General features: G+C 31.4%; 1 protein-coding gene across 1 annotated transcript; it reads right to left on the reverse strand.

Annotated features, from left to right (window-relative positions):
* Positions 1 to 1436: 1436 nt before the first annotated feature.
* Positions 1437 to 13486, reverse strand: LOC130901356 (venom serine protease-like). The gene is made up of 9 exons (XM_057812679.1): positions 13094 to 13486; positions 10501 to 10739; positions 10292 to 10418; positions 8786 to 8913; positions 7626 to 7824; positions 7215 to 7415; positions 3876 to 4046; positions 1593 to 1736; positions 1437 to 1510 (listed from the first exon to the last, which is right to left on the reverse strand). Exons 1-9 carry the CDS (start codon positions 13095 to 13097, stop codon positions 1488 to 1490), a joined length of 1236 nt encoding a protein of 411 aa, XP_057668662.1. The 5' UTR covers positions 13098 to 13486; the 3' UTR covers positions 1437 to 1487.
* Between the last annotated feature and the right edge of the window lie 2524 nt (positions 13487 to 16010).

Here is a 16010-nt window from a genome sequence, read left to right on the forward strand (position 1 = left end):
TCAAACTCGCGTGGCGTGGTAACGAAGTAAACTCATGTCTAGTAGGATTTTTCAAAAACGAAGTCGACCACTTATGGTGAATTTACATACAATGAATATAACTACACATTTTCAAAAATTGTCGAGAATATATATTTCATAAAATATTAAGCAAAACAACATCGATGGATACATTTAGGCTTGGCTAAATTGGTCTACAATTTTCTACAAAGCTCGGATACCATTTATATGCTTACTAGTAAGAATACGCACACTGTGCAGACAAAGATGGTGGATGTGGACATTAAAATTATATCGGCTAATGTTAGATATATAATAACAATAATAATTGATAATCTCCTACCTTTCTCTTTTAATTCTATATTTTCGTAATTATTATATAATGAAATGAGCGCTTAAAACACATTCGTGTATTCTAGATTTCTATCTAGAATGCAATGATATAAGAACTTTTTTTCTTTTGGGTGAGTCATAGAAATAATATATTAGTTTAGATTATTCTTATCTAAATTATATAATTTAGATAAGAAGACTTTTCTAAGACGACTATGGCATTAATGTTCTAGCCGCCCCTATCGTGCTTCCGGAAATTACCCTGAATTCAGCTTTCATAAAAAATTAAAAAAAGGCGGCGTGTTTATTACAAATTTAATGAACCAAAAGACTATATATATATACACTATATATATACGAGTAGCTTTTTATTGGAAACACTAAAGTGGACTTACTTCAATATATTTTCCGAGCTTTCGAATACTTATGCGTTTCCTTGCCACGTTCCCAATAAAAAACCGCTCATAATATAGCTGGCAAAGACTTCTTTATATATATATATATATATATATATATATATATATATATATATATATATATAAATATAAATATTCTTGCTCAGCATAAAAAACTAACACTAGCACATACTAAATTTTTTTATTGGGAACGTGGCAACGAAACACCAAAATGGAATAACTTTAATGTCGTCTGGGAAACAATTGATTGAGATTTGTGGTGGCTTTCAGTATAAATTCTTGTTGATGTTTATAAAAGAAAAGATCAAAGGCAATATCAAGGGCCTCCGTATTCGTCAAATTTTAGAGTTCCATTATAGCCGTCTCCACGGTCCGTGTCGTGGACGAGTTCACAACAGTATTATAATTTCATTGGCCATATAGAGTATTAATGGATTCTCAGCCATGTTTATGTCAATTATATGGAAAACCGATAATAATAAAAACTTATATTGTAAGTTAGAGAAAAGTTGAAATAAACTGCTATTTTAATTTTTATAATAACTCTTGAATTGTTTTATTTCGTGGCTGCAACAAAACTTATATAAAATCCGTTTCTGAAGTCTCCCATAGGTGATAATTTGAAACACAATTTTTTCACAAATCCAAAAATTTATCGCTCAGTTTGTTGGTAGCAAAAACAATGAATCACTCATAAAAATGTTTATTAAAAATCAACAAATTCAAAAACATATTTTCTTATTTTATACAGTAGCTGGTATCTGGAAAAAATGAAACAAATTAATAGTCTCAATTCACTTGAGTTCATATTTGTATAGAAATCAATTATCAATCAATACTTACTATTTGTAACTTGAATAATCCACGGTAAATAATTTGTAATTCGAGTACAAACCCCAGGTTTAGAAGTTGCACATCCGAGTCCATAAGAAATCACACCAATAAGTTGCAGTCTCAACGTCTCAGGATCTTGCCATATCACTGGTCCTAAAATTTGTACGAGCAATGATGAAACAATCTTATTACATAAGTATTTTAACACAAAAGAGGTAAAAATGTATTTAACGATGATATTATCTACTTAAAAAAATGTATTTGGTCAAATTCACACAAAATCTTATATACATTCTAGTTTTTTAAAAAGACAAATAAAAAAGTCGTTGCTCTTTTGGCTCGAGAGATTGTAGTACAATTTTTAGGTTTAGCAATCTGTAAATATTAACAAAAATTAAAATTCATAAAAGGAAGTTTCCATGGAAAATTCGATGTTTCGACCTGTTGCGGTCTTTATCGAAATATTACTTGACATTGATAAGTAGCAAAATTATATTGATATTGATCACCTACTACATGAAAATTGATACCGTTCTCACATTTTTGAGAAATAATAACTGAAAAAATATTTTTTCTACTACCGTGCGCACTTCAGACACAATTTCAAGTGCGTAAAATTTTCCTTCACGAACTAGTGCGTAAAGAAATATACATTATAAATTAGTGCGGAGAAAAACGTATTATTAAGGTCTCTGTCGTGTAGTGACTAGAGTACGAGTCTCACATGTTGTAATAATTTTAGATGGCATTTATACATGCTGAAGAGATGAGTTGAATTTAATAACACAAATTCATGTTGTTTTGTCAATTTGTTCTAACCTTGATAAAAATGTTCAAAATATTAGTAAATATATAATATATTTTATAAGGAAAATTACCAATACACTTCTGAATTTTCGCTAGAAGAAAAAATATTATATGCAATTTGTGTGTAAAGGCCTTTTTGAACTCATGTGATTGACAATCTTCTCATTCGTCGAAAAAAGGCTACTTTACACACTTTTCCTAAATAATTATTCGGTTAAAACAGATTTCTATTTTGATATTCATATTGCAGGTGATTCATTATTCCATATAATTTTGTAAATTACCAATGTCAAGTAATATTTTTATAAAGACCGCAATAGAATGAAACATCAAATTTTTCATGGAAACTTCCTTTTTTTAAAACAGAAGATACTTCTATGTATCATTAGTAGTTTTTATTCGAACTGATATATCGAATCGATGTTAATGTCGACTAAAACCTACCCTACATCTATCTTCACGTATTACTTCACGAAAAAAAAAACTATCAGTTTTTTTCTTTCTTCCTACTTTCTACCACAAATCATTATGTACCGAGTTAAACTGGTATATGTAAAGAGTGTAGGCTACTCGTCCTTAGGAACTCCAGGATAGTATAGGCAAAATTTCAGTATATATTATTCTTGTGAGTTACAAATTCAAAAACCAACAGTGACTTATCATTACATTTGAATGTTTTGTTGATTGCAGAAACTTCAAAACCAATATATTTCTAATTTTCTAATTATACGTGTTTTGAAATATTTACATGTGATAAAACTTCCATTCCATTCCATCCAAATTGCTTAGTGATGCCGGCATAAACTTTCTACTCTCTAACGATGGAAGCCAATATGTGATGGAAGAAGAGGTTGGATCTCCTGCTGTTTGCTATTTAATTCTTATTACGCCTACGTCTATGCTCGAATCCAAACAATTGTGATGAACATGTGAGGTAAGGTGACATGTGTACACAACGCAATCAAATATTAGATCAGATTACAGAGTCGATTAAAATTAGCACCTGATCTTTCAACATATATATACGAGGCTGAATTAGACGTTTTAGGTAAAATTTTTGAACCTATCGCCGAAGTTAATGATGAAGTCGGGGTTTTCAAAAAATCCATAAAATATAGTTTATTATTGATATAATATTCCGAGTATTTCGTTATTCTGATAAAAACTAAGCTCAAGTGAGGGCACAAAAAAAAGTCGAGTGAATGTAGGTACAGCCCTGGCGTTTTGCTTAAGTTTTTGCTAGTCTTGGCAACTTAGAGATAGACAGTTCTTTAATTTAATATCTTTAGATATATGAAGTTTCTGAAGTTTCATATTCAACCAAATTTATGGAAAATTAGGCTTAATAATAATCTACTTATTTAATATTTAATATAATCAAATATATTTTATTACAAAACTCTTCCTTTTTATCAATGTAAAGAGAAACAAAAAACTAATTATTCTAATTCAATATCAGTTAATAAGGAATCTTTTATATCTTACCTCCAGAATCTTTTTGACAAGCATCTTTATTTTGAGCATAGGTACAAATTTGATTAGGGGTAATGATATTATCGGGTAATTGACTTTGACAATCCGAATTTGGTACTACCTGCAATTCAACTTTTTGCAATATATCTGATGATGGTCCGTTGAAAAATTCCTGGCCCCAACCTTTAAAATAAAAGTAACATCATTCCAACTCAATATTCTACACATAATGTTAATAATAAATTTCAATCAACAGGATTAAAATATTGTTTAGGGAAAAATTGATGAGTGGCGCGGGTGTAGCTAGTCGTAGGCGAAATAGGTTCTCGCCCACAGCCCGGCACTTGCGATTAAAAAGAAAGAACACTTAAAATAGATAATACGAAACATAACTCCCTTAGTGACCTTTCGTTTATACAAATGTTGCACGTGTGTCTGGATTGTGTGAGTCATTTTTAAGAAAGTTTTTCCTTTCCCCGATTATTTTTTGAGCTTCGCCCGTAATAATTTTATTGTTTCATTATAAATGATATCTTCCGAGACTAATCATGAGACAAATATATTATGTTCGTTTACTTTTACTACTTATGAAATTGTTCCTAATTATATGCGTCGTTTAAAAGTTATTGAAAATACTGTGTGATGTACTTTTTGGAATATTCCAATATTTTTTTGCCTTATCAAAACATGAGTAATTAGGAATATTTTTCAAATAACGAGCTTTTCAGTGGTTTAGGTACACTATTTCTAGATGCACTTTAGCCCTTAATTTACCAAACTTTAAACAGATGATTCAATATATAATTACAAATAACTTGGTAGATATATGTGAGAATAGCTTCAGTAGAAAGAAATTAAGAAAGATTGAAAACTATTTGAGACAGATTAAGAAGAAGAACTAACTTTCTGGTTTAATACTCTACTGTACTACTATTCTAACATAGAGATTGATCTGCAAAATTAATTACAAATCTTTACTAGAAGACATTAGTTAAGCAAAGATTATCACTTTTGTAAAAAATTATCTCTTAAATAACTAGATAAAATCTTTTTCTGTCGCATAAAAGCATGTTTGATGGAATAATTTTTTTGGATACACCTTGGGAACAAAATAAAAGGAATCTTGTAATACGACTTCGCCCATGTCTATATTTGTAAACATAAAGTTTGATATTGATTCAATTAAATTGTGTGCATATTGTTAATCACTACGTGCAAATCCGAGGTATTAAGAAAATGTGAAAAACAGTAAATGTTTCAAGATATCATACTTTTAGAAGACGTGGTTGTTTGGTCGTAAACGCCTTAAACATTCTATGTACAGTCAGCAGCTCTTCCAAAAACCTATTCTGACCCTGGTATATAATTTTGTTCTCCACGTTAAACAGGAAATTGCTAGTAGATTTCGCATTTTTTCTTCGACCAGCAGATCAGACATTGTTTGTGATAAATCGAAAATGGATATACGATACTAAACGCATTGTCACCAATTTGGTAACTTCTGTAAAGGTAAACGTTTAAAATGTGTTGAAAAAGTGATTGAACACCAGTTTGGTAACTTCTGTGAAGATAAACGTTTGAGATGCGTTGATAAAGTGAGTGAATACGAGTTTGGTAACTTCTGTGAATGCAAATGTTTAATATGCGCTGATAAAGTGATTGAACACTAGTTTGGTAACTACTGTGAATGCAAACGTTTAATATGCGCTGATAAAGTGTTTGAACACCAGTTTGGTAACTTCGGTAAAGGTAAACGTTTAATATGCGCTGATGCTGATAAAGTGATTGAACACCAGTTTGGTAACTTCTGTGAATGCAAATGTTTAGTATGCGCTGATAAAGTGATTGAACACTAGTTTGGTAACTACTGTGAATGCAAACGTTTAATATGCGCTGATAAAGTGAACACCAGTTTGGTAACTTCTATAAATGTAAACGTTTAAGATGCACTGATAAAGTGATTGAACACCAGTTTGGTAACTTCTGTAAATGTAAACGTTTAATATGCGCTGATACAGTGTTTGAACACCAGTTTGGTAACTTCTGTAAATGTAAACCTTTAAGATGCACTGATGAAGTGATTGAACACCAGTTTGGTAACTACTGTAAATGTAAACGTTTAATATGCACTGATACAGTGTTTGAACACCAGTTTGGTAACTTCTGTAAATGTAAACGTTTAAGATGCACTGATGAAGTGATTGAACACCAGTTTGGTAACTACTGTAAAGGTAAACGTTTAATATGCGCTGATAAAGTGATTGAACACCAGTTTGGTAACTTCTGTAAATGTAAACGTTTAAGATGCACTGATGAAGTGTTTGAACACCAGTTTGGTAACTTCTGTAAATGTAAACGTTTAAGATGCACTGATGAAGTGATTGAACACCAGTTTGGTAACTACTGTAAAGGTAAACGTTTAATATGCGCTGATAAAGTGATTGAACACCAGTTTGGTAACTTCTGTAAATGTAAACGTTTAAGATGCACTGATGAAGTGATTGAACACCAGTTTGGTAACTACTGTAAATGTAAACGTTTAATATGCGCTGATAAAGTGATTGAACACCAGTTTGGTAACTACTGTAAAGGTAAACGTTTAATATGCGCTGATAAAGTGAGAGATAAATAATATTTGAAGCTTTCCAATACATTCTATAACATCTCTGACAGCTCAATACCTTATCTATTTGTAATCATTTCTATTGGATTCTGATCATTGGTAAGTTTTGTTTTATAAACAAATGACCCCATAGAAAATACAAATGGACATATATAGTTTTCTCCTCTAATATAGGTACTTTAGATACATTTTTCATCAATCAATGTTTTATGTTTTATATCTCTAAACCTTAATTTTTCTAAAAAGAAGATTTCATCGACTATTTTTTTTAAAAAAACAATTTCTACTACATCATTGTTTTTTTCCAGAGATCTTCAAATTATCATTTCTTGCATCAAAGTAGAAATAAAAGTACATAATTCTATAGAGTAAATGGTTACCATATTTCATTCCAGATTATGTTTGTCCACCTATATTCCAATGTTTAATACTAACGGTGTATATAGGCCAAGTCGCAAATAATCAAATCTCAGTTGATCATAGAATTTTTAGAAATACTGTATAAACGAAGCAAGGACAACAACAAGGGTACACAAGGGATTAAGAAAGCAAATGATTTAGCGAAAAAGGGGACAATTTAAGTCGCTTGAGAGCGGAATGTAGGCCACTCAAAAGCAACGTTTTTCCAATACATTTTCAAACCGCAGAGAGTTTCGTTACATATCTCTTACGATAGTTTGAGTTTTTAAAACATGGTTGAATGTTTGTGAAAAAAATAAATTACTCACCTAATATTGTAACATTATCAAAGGCAAATGTATCAAATGTATAAAGGAACGGCAAACAAATTGGTCCTACATACAAAGAAAATTCAATATTTTTCATGGTTTTTACAATCGCCAAGTCATTTGTTTGGGTGTCTGGATCGAAATAAGGATGTTCCCAATAATTTTCTGCTCGATAAAGAGATGAAGCTGAAGTATCAGTGCCTGTGGAATAATAAATATTTTGTTAATAATTACAATATCTTTGATATGTGAATTTAGACACAAGTGAGTGAAATGAGGGTAATCTTAGAAGTTCACATACATAGGCTCTCGATTCAAAGCAAAATAATTGAATATAAGCTCTTGTTTGTATATGTAGATGGGATGTTTGTTAGCTAATTTATTCATATGTGGATTTAAACTTAAATTTACCCGAAGAAAGATCCCAATCTCCGACAAGAACTCCCATATTTTCTAGTTCGACATTTCTCATGCAGTGAGCCGCAGTTATCACGTATCTATTGGAAATGATCGTGGATCCGCAAATAACTTCGCTAACAGCAGCATTTACTATACCCGCCATTGCAGGATACTCGTTCACGAGAGTTGGAACGCCTCCCACTATTTTAGTCTGGAAAAAATATTGTACTTTGTACACTTTCTTCAGTAGTAGCCATATGAACAATATATTATTTAAAGTACTTAAATCATATGATTTAAAAAGCCACGAGAAAAGTCAAGTGTATTACCTGTATAAATACCTCAATAACACGCCATAACACCCAAAATTGTTTCATTTGTCTTTTGAAATAGTAGTAAAAATATTATTTCAGTTTGTAATTGGTTAATACAAATCAAATTCTATCGGCATGAACATTGCAAATATTGGATAGTATTTTATTGAAATACGCTCATGTTCCAAATAGATATCTTCACAAATGGAGTCTCGAGACAATAAAAAATTCGTAATAACCATCCAAAATGTCCAGTTATTTAATTAACATAAATAATTAATGCACATGCAGATCATAGAAAAATGTATCAACTTCATATCAACATCTGATAAAATTCGGGAAATTCTGAATCCAAGTTAGTATGATTATGATTATCCATCAATAGTTGTATTATGAATATATTTTAGATTTGCATTTTATTCGTTTATTCGGCGAACCTGCTTCTCCGTTGAAAAACGTTGCCGTAAATGCATTGATCAAGATGGATATGCACATGTTTTTTCAAAATATATTCTATCTTTTGGCATTAATTTACAGAGCATCTAACCGCAGTAGTACTAACGATCTCAATTTTTGATCCCCACGAATTTTTTCAAGTATATTGTTAACCATTTGAATCATCTAATTTTTGTTCGACAAGTATTTGTTTGAAAATCGAAGCAATATCGATATCACTTAAAACATAACATAAAACATAATGCATCCCTGAAAATGCGTGGGTAAATAGATTATTTGTTAGAATTACTATAAATTTAGATAATAGATAATAACAACAAGTTTGTTACTTAATTTAGTTGTTTACTGAAAATATCGCAGTAGTAGTATCATTGAGAAATTTATTGTTGTCCAATTACTTACACCTTTTTTCCATCCACAATCGCACGTACTAGTTGAAGGACTACCAGTTGATGGAGGTTCAAAATTCTGTATAGCGGTTAGAGAACAAATAAATCTACCACCTGTACTTATGCTGCTGGACACCAAACCTATTGAATAACACAATAATGTAAGTTTTAGAATGAATATTCTGTAATCGAAGTCAAGAGAATGGATCGCCATAGGTGTCAAAATTGTCGTTATGAAAAATCGATTAAGTACAAAGACGACGTTAAGTAATTTTTAGAAAATACTCCTGTTGATTTATCTTTAGCTTACAACCGAAAATGACCAAGTCAGGAATTAGCTGTTTAGAGTTAATATGACCAAGTCACTATAAGAGTCTTGTATAGCATGATAAAGTCGACCATAATGACGATGTTAATAAAGACGAACGTTCGTCGCTCGCAAACACGGTCTCACATAATTGTAGGTCTAGAAACAAAGCACAATTTTATATAGCGGCTTGGTTCTCTTGCTGTCCAGATTCTAAGTGCTTAAAATAGCCATGGTGTGGCGCTGCTATCTAGAGATCCCAGAGATGGACGTGGGTAAGGCACGGTTACACGTGAGACAAAAATAAAAATGTTAACAACATGTTTACAACTATTATTATGTTAATACAATTTGACACCATCTCTTGATTACAACGCCGATCTGGCGGCAACAGGGTGAGGTAATTTAGCGCTCGTTTCCAGACCTGTATATAAGACCGTGCTCGCAAAACATGCTGTAAAGATCTTGACCAATTGTCAAGCACCAGTTTTGTAGCGTTTACAGAAAAATAACAGACATGACATGACCAAATTGATATAGTACAGATCGTTATTGCAATGTGATTTTAGAAGTTTACCACAATTAATAGAACATGGAAAGTATTTAAAATATTGATTACCAAATTTACTAATACAATTACAAGATTGAAAAGTAGAAAATAATATTATAAAATTTAAAAATGGACGAAGAAGTAAAAAACAAAGGCAGGATAGGAGTCATGGCGGAACATGGTTGGTACGTATGTCTTCAGAAGTAATAGAGTTAACAAAAAATATATTTTAACTATCCCAAAAGTATGGGCTCCTGAATTTTATTTAAATTTTCTATCTTCCAAGAATAGTTTATGTTGTGTTATATCTTCTCATAAAGCGCTGACCCTTTTAGTATTGTTGTTAATTTTAAATTCTTTTCTCAACTCTTTTATTATCAATTTTTGACGTCATACGTACCAACTTTGTCCGCCACAACCCCTATCCTGTCCTTATTTCTTACTTTTTAGTGCACCTTCACAAAGTGTGGTTTTGGAAAAACTTTTTTTATAATATGTTATTTTGACAGTCTGAAGTTTATAGTGTGTCCAGTATGCATATCACCAACGATGCAAGAAATTAAGAAGCTTGAAGGTGAATTCGTAAAAGATTGTAATTCAAATCACGTATTAAAATTTTTTGCTACTATTCTATATTCTATAAAGATAATGAGAATTCTTACCGATAGCAACTAAATTTGCATTTGAAATCAAAGAAAATGATCCAGTTCCGCAGTAATTTCTTGAATCAGCGAAATTTACATCGCCACTTAAAGATATTCGCAATTTATCTCCATTGCAGTTTTTAGTCTGGAAATTAAATTATAATTAAATTTCGTAATTATACCACCTTTTTGCTAAACTATATCTGAAATGTCTTACACTTACTTACACTGGGCAAATCTACAACTTCACACGAAACGACAATTCTAGTTCCAGGCTGACTTTGACCGGTCCACAAGCAATTCGTATTTTTAGTATATTTTAAAGGATATTCCTGGTTATAAATGTAGTATTTGGTTTTCACGGTCAAATATTGGGAATATTCACAATTAGGATCAACAGCAACCGTTTTCAACGTTAAGAAGTTTAAAGCTGCTAATATATTAATGAGCAAGACGCCGTTAAGACCTACAAAAATAAAATATAATTTAGTAAAAAATGGAACTATTTAAAATTTGACTTGATAATTTGTGTAGTAAGCATAATTCCAAGGCTTTTTCCTAAATTAAGTTGTTTATTTGTAATTTGTTTGGTCTTAAAAGCCTCCATTATTTATCACGACCAGTGGAATAATATTGTTTTTATATTATGTTATAGAAGTTATCTTTGAAATTGTTTAGTGATTTTAGTCGATTATAATGAATGGAAAAAGTGAACACATTTCAGTATTTCCAAATTCTACGTTTTCAAAATGACGAATTATATTGACGAAAAGGATCGGGAAACTGAAAAGTTATCATCTATCCAAGTAGGACTTCAGCACTAATAAGAGAAGACAAATTTTTGTTCCAATCATACGTTAAGGACAAAAAATCAAAATAATTATAGATAGTCATGGAAGGGAGAACCTAAAGAGCAGCAAGTTACAATATTTTTATGAACGCTCTTGCACAAAATATACTGAACCAGAAGCTAATCGCGTTCGTATTATAAGTAGTTATTTGCTCATAAGTTACATCATGTTTTTTTGGCACTTCTGTGTGCTAAGAGCATAATGAAACTGTACAGCTAAAAACGATGTTTTTAAATGCGACATTTCTTTTAAATACAAGAACCTAAATAACTTTACCAAGATTTTTCAGCATTTCAGACTTAACTAGGTAACGGGATAAACCACCAAGAGGCAAAAATTTAACAAAACAAAAATATTTAGTTCAATTTGCAGACTTTTCCTCCGAATATAAAACTAAACAGTTAAATAAGATAAGGGATCAGCATATGAGAAGCTCTCCACCTAACAAAGAAACAAGGTACACTTTTTTATAATCATTTTCATTTTTCATATTTCAAAAGTGTATATGCTACGTTCAAAGACCGAAAACGGCCAGTGGCCGTTTAAAACAGCCACAACCTTCTGTGCGCTTTGCGTTTGCCAAACAACGCGTTGTGGTTAGATTGAGAAAACGTGAGCCCACGTAATATAATGCTACTTATTAATAATCACGTTTTTATATGTAGTCAATAGTTAATATAAATTATTGACAGTCGATTTTAATATAAAATCAATATTCGCTGCATATCCACCTATTTGTTTTTGGATGAGGAATTGTTGTGTAAGTTTGAATTGCATTGAACTTTATGTGTGACGCAGTTAGGTTAGGTTAAGTTAGGTTAGATTATGTTAGGTTATGTTAGGTTAGGTTAGGTTAGCTATATAAACTATTGACTATATGGATATAACACATATATAAAAACGTTGTCATTAAACATTTATTCAAATAATGAGTGTTGTACTACTTTGTTACCAAATGATTATTAATAAGCAGCATTATATTATATGAGCTGACGTCTTCTAAACCTAAAATAATTTCATTCGGGTTCCGGCTTTATCGGAACAACCACAACGCGTTCTGGCAAACGCAAGGCGCACAGAACGCGTTGTGACTGTTTTAAACGGCCGCTGGCCCTTTTTGAGTCTTTGAGCGGAACATATATACTCAGTCCAGTGATGCTCTAAACTTTTGAGTCTTTCTACATAATAGTTGCCTAAATAGGCGTTTTTTTGCCGTCCCGAATACGTGGAATTTTCAAATGGGAAAATGATTACCTATTTATATTCGTACAAATTCTATCGGCCTTTCATTCAAAGAAGTCATTTACATTTTCTCAACAAGTTGAACTATCTTTGACATTTATGAACGTCTAGTATCTCCGTATACAATGTGCAGCTCCTTTTTCTTTGCGTAGGCGTATTGTCTTTTAACATATCCCAATATTTGCTCAAATATATTCCCCAATCATTTTGATAAGTGCTGATAACTTCAGGTCGAAGTTGGATAATTTGTAGATACTCCCATGTACGAAAAACTTATCAAATCAAATTAGGTTGAGTCAATATATGCATTTTTATTATTCTTTTGACCGATCCCGATAAGAAAAAGTATACAGAAATGTCGGTTAGAGGAGATTAAAGATTATTATAATTTTTTAACAGTACTTAGACAATTTATATTATAACTAGGAAGCATTAATTTTTTTCATGACTAGATAGCTAGTAGTTTCTGTCGAAAGCTGGTGTGTAGTGATATATAAAAATAGTAAATAAATTGTAAGCGAATTAGTATTCTTTATAAAATACCAATTGGGTGATTGGTATTTTATTGTTATTGTTAATAACTCACTAATGATTGATAGCACTTTTAATCCCTAGAATCCAATTTTTCATCTGAATTAAATGTAACATTTCCCCAAATCATTTATTTATGTATTTTAATAATTTGAATGATATATTTAGTGATCTAATGTAATAGATCGAAACTTACCCATGTTCACTTTTTTTCTTCAACAACAAAACTATTTTTCATTATTGCCCTACAATCTTATATAGCAATACCTACTTTACTAATTACTTCACTTAAATTTATTAATACATTTTTTATCTTCAAACTAGCGTAATGGATCAGAGCTGGCCTAATTAACAATTGACACTAATTTGGAAACTTGTAAAATACTCATGTGTCTTCCCCAATCATTTTTTTTTCAAATTTGTCCGCCAAAACTAACCTTAGAAAATAATGTGAATGACTTATAAATCGAAACTAAATATTTATATTTAACAGAAACGAATTTACTAAAAACTGATTCAGAAAAGATTTTTTTTAGAATTATTTTTTTATTATACTTATTGTGGATATAATTACCTACTTGTTTTTGCTGACAGATGAGATTATGTGGAATTGTCAGATGCGATGTAGTTATGACGTTAACTAAATCAAATATGTGCTTTTGTTTATTAGACTAAAAGATAAGCTTAATGAAACTGTTTAAGATTCTATTAAATATTTTTCACAAAATATTATTTTAAACCATGTTTGTTATTTTCTTAGAATAAAATTTTCATATTCGAATATGTTTATCAACGAGAAAACTATCAATAATCTACAATAATAAAAGTAATTATTAAATTATATTGGTTATATCTTGTCTGACATATATTAGTTAATGCTAATAATAGCCGTCATTACACCAAGGCAACAACAGTCTTCGGGTAACCTAACCAATTACACAATCAAGATTATTTTGACTTAAGACTGCGTGCTCAGAAAGGGCGAAATTGCCGCGAATCCTTACGCACAAGTCTCTATGCGAGTTGGCGAATAATTGGGAGTAAATCGCGTTCACTACTCCGGACTCTCGACTCGCGAGTATTGCGCGAGAGTCGAGATACTGGTAATGACTTGTTTGTGTCCATTTGGAATCACCTGACTGTGCTAATAGAATTTTAGGGTGCAGAACTTAGGAAGAATTGGTTTTAATAAGATACAGATGATTCCGAAGAAAAAGAAGATACTTATTGGTGATTTACTATATTAATTGATTAGTTACCGATTCGTTCAAAGTTCTTTTTTTTTCGACTGACTGGATCCGTCACCGAAAAATCGCGTCGGTACGCTTTTCTAGGCGCATCGTACGCGTGAGAGATACGCGGCCAGTTCGCCGTTTCTGAATGAGGTCTAAATAACATAGAGTAAATCATTCATATTAACGTAACTAAATACGTGCAACATTCAGTACTAGCCGAAATTTCCTCTCACAGTAGATAAACAATGAACAAAAAAGATGATCAATCCTATTAACAACGTTTCATCTGTTTCTTTACGGACTGTCCACTAGTCGTTTTTGTAGGTGTTTTATGTTCTTAATGAAGGCTCTTTATTATTTTCTTCAAAGTTGAAAATACTGCTTCCTAATTTTCCAAAAATATCAAACATTTCTCTGTTATCCGTGAATTCTCTCAACTATTGATTCCAAAGAAAGTCGTTATTCCGGTAAACTTCTATAAATATTACAGTTTTTTCGTTTGGCCATTCTATGACTACATCAAAAATAGCCATATCTTATATATATGGCTGCCAAAGACTTCTTCTATTCTTAATAACTTCTAAGCATCCATTTTAGTTAATTGAACGCAGACAAAGAGAATTCGTGGCGAATGTATTTATTCCAACGAAAACTTTTATGAATATATAAAATTGATTAGATGTAAATTATTATCCAGTTACTCAGTTACTTAGAATATTAACTCTAGACTTTCTCATATGCAGGCAACTAGGAGTTCCTTAACGGGGATAAAAGACAATACTGTAATTTCATCTTTAAATACACCAACGACAATATCGATGTTCTTCGAACGTTTGTTTTTTGCTATTAACAGCGTCAGTTAAAACACACTTACTTCTACAAGTAAGTAAAAGCGTCCGTAAAAGAAAAAAATATACACGAAACTAAAGGTAGAAATCCTCAGTTTAGATAGTCCATAGTTACTATTAGTATTTATTATTTGATACTTACCACGGACGAGTTTACTCATATGTCCCTGTACAAAGAGTATAGGGAAACTAATTGTATTGTAAACGATGACCACTGAGAGTCACTCAATGAACTGGTTAGCGGAAGGGTAGTTGGGCTACCCTGGGTTCATAGATATCCGGAAATAATATTGCCGACAACCTGGCCAAGTTTGGAACCGTTGACAGAATCTGAGCCTACAGTAGAAATTCCTCATTCGCGAATTAATGAGCACCTTAAGTAGTAGAAAAGGAAAAAAACAAAAAGACAACCTTTATAGGTAAGATAAGCCTCTCAAACTGGGCAGCGAAAATACTGCAGCTAAATATATAAAAGTCAAAGACTTTGAAATTGTTAAGCTATTATAAAGACATGGGAGGAGATCCTAGGATTTGACCTAGTAATAGAGCTTCCAAGCTGTCTACACCATTGTTAGTAAATAATATGGTGTCTGACGCAACCGATCTGTAATGGTTCGACGATCCGTCTGGACAAAATTATTGGCGTACGAAATCGGATAAGTTGGATTTCTTTCAACTTTTTGTCCGATATCGTATCTACATTGATTATATAATTAACGATTAATGATAGTCTATATTGCATAGTATAAGGCTAGGCATTGAAATGTAGAAAAAATCTACTAATTACAGGCTACAGACTAATTCGGGACTTTAAGGTTATGCTTTCGAGCGCTTCAATTCGTCGTATGGATAAATCACTTTTGTTGGAATCGTGTCATTGTAAAACGATTGCATGGCTAAATAAAATCAACAACTTGACGTTAATTCTGAAAACATATATTTTAAGAAAATATTCATTTTTTTAAAGAATTTAAATGCACTTGAAGTTTTTGTTATGAAATATACAGTTTCGTCAAAATGTATCAGTTTT

The sequence above is a fragment of the Diorhabda carinulata genome, chromosome X (genome assembly GCF_026250575.1).
Source record: "Diorhabda carinulata isolate Delta chromosome X, icDioCari1.1, whole genome shotgun sequence".
Taxonomy (NCBI): Eukaryota; Metazoa; Arthropoda; class Insecta; order Coleoptera; family Chrysomelidae; genus Diorhabda; species Diorhabda carinulata.

Bases quoted from the DNA above. Each gene is read 5' to 3' on its own strand.
- LOC130901356 (XM_057812679.1), bottom strand. The intron at 7,825-8,785 runs GTAAGTAATTGG...TATTTTTTCCAG, and splicing joins ATTGTGGATGGAAAAAAGGT to ACTAAAATAGTGGGAGGCGT. The intron at 7,416-7,625 runs GTAAATTTAAGT...ATTATTCCACAG, and splicing joins AGATTGGGATCTTTCTTCGG to GCACTGATACTTCAGCTTCA.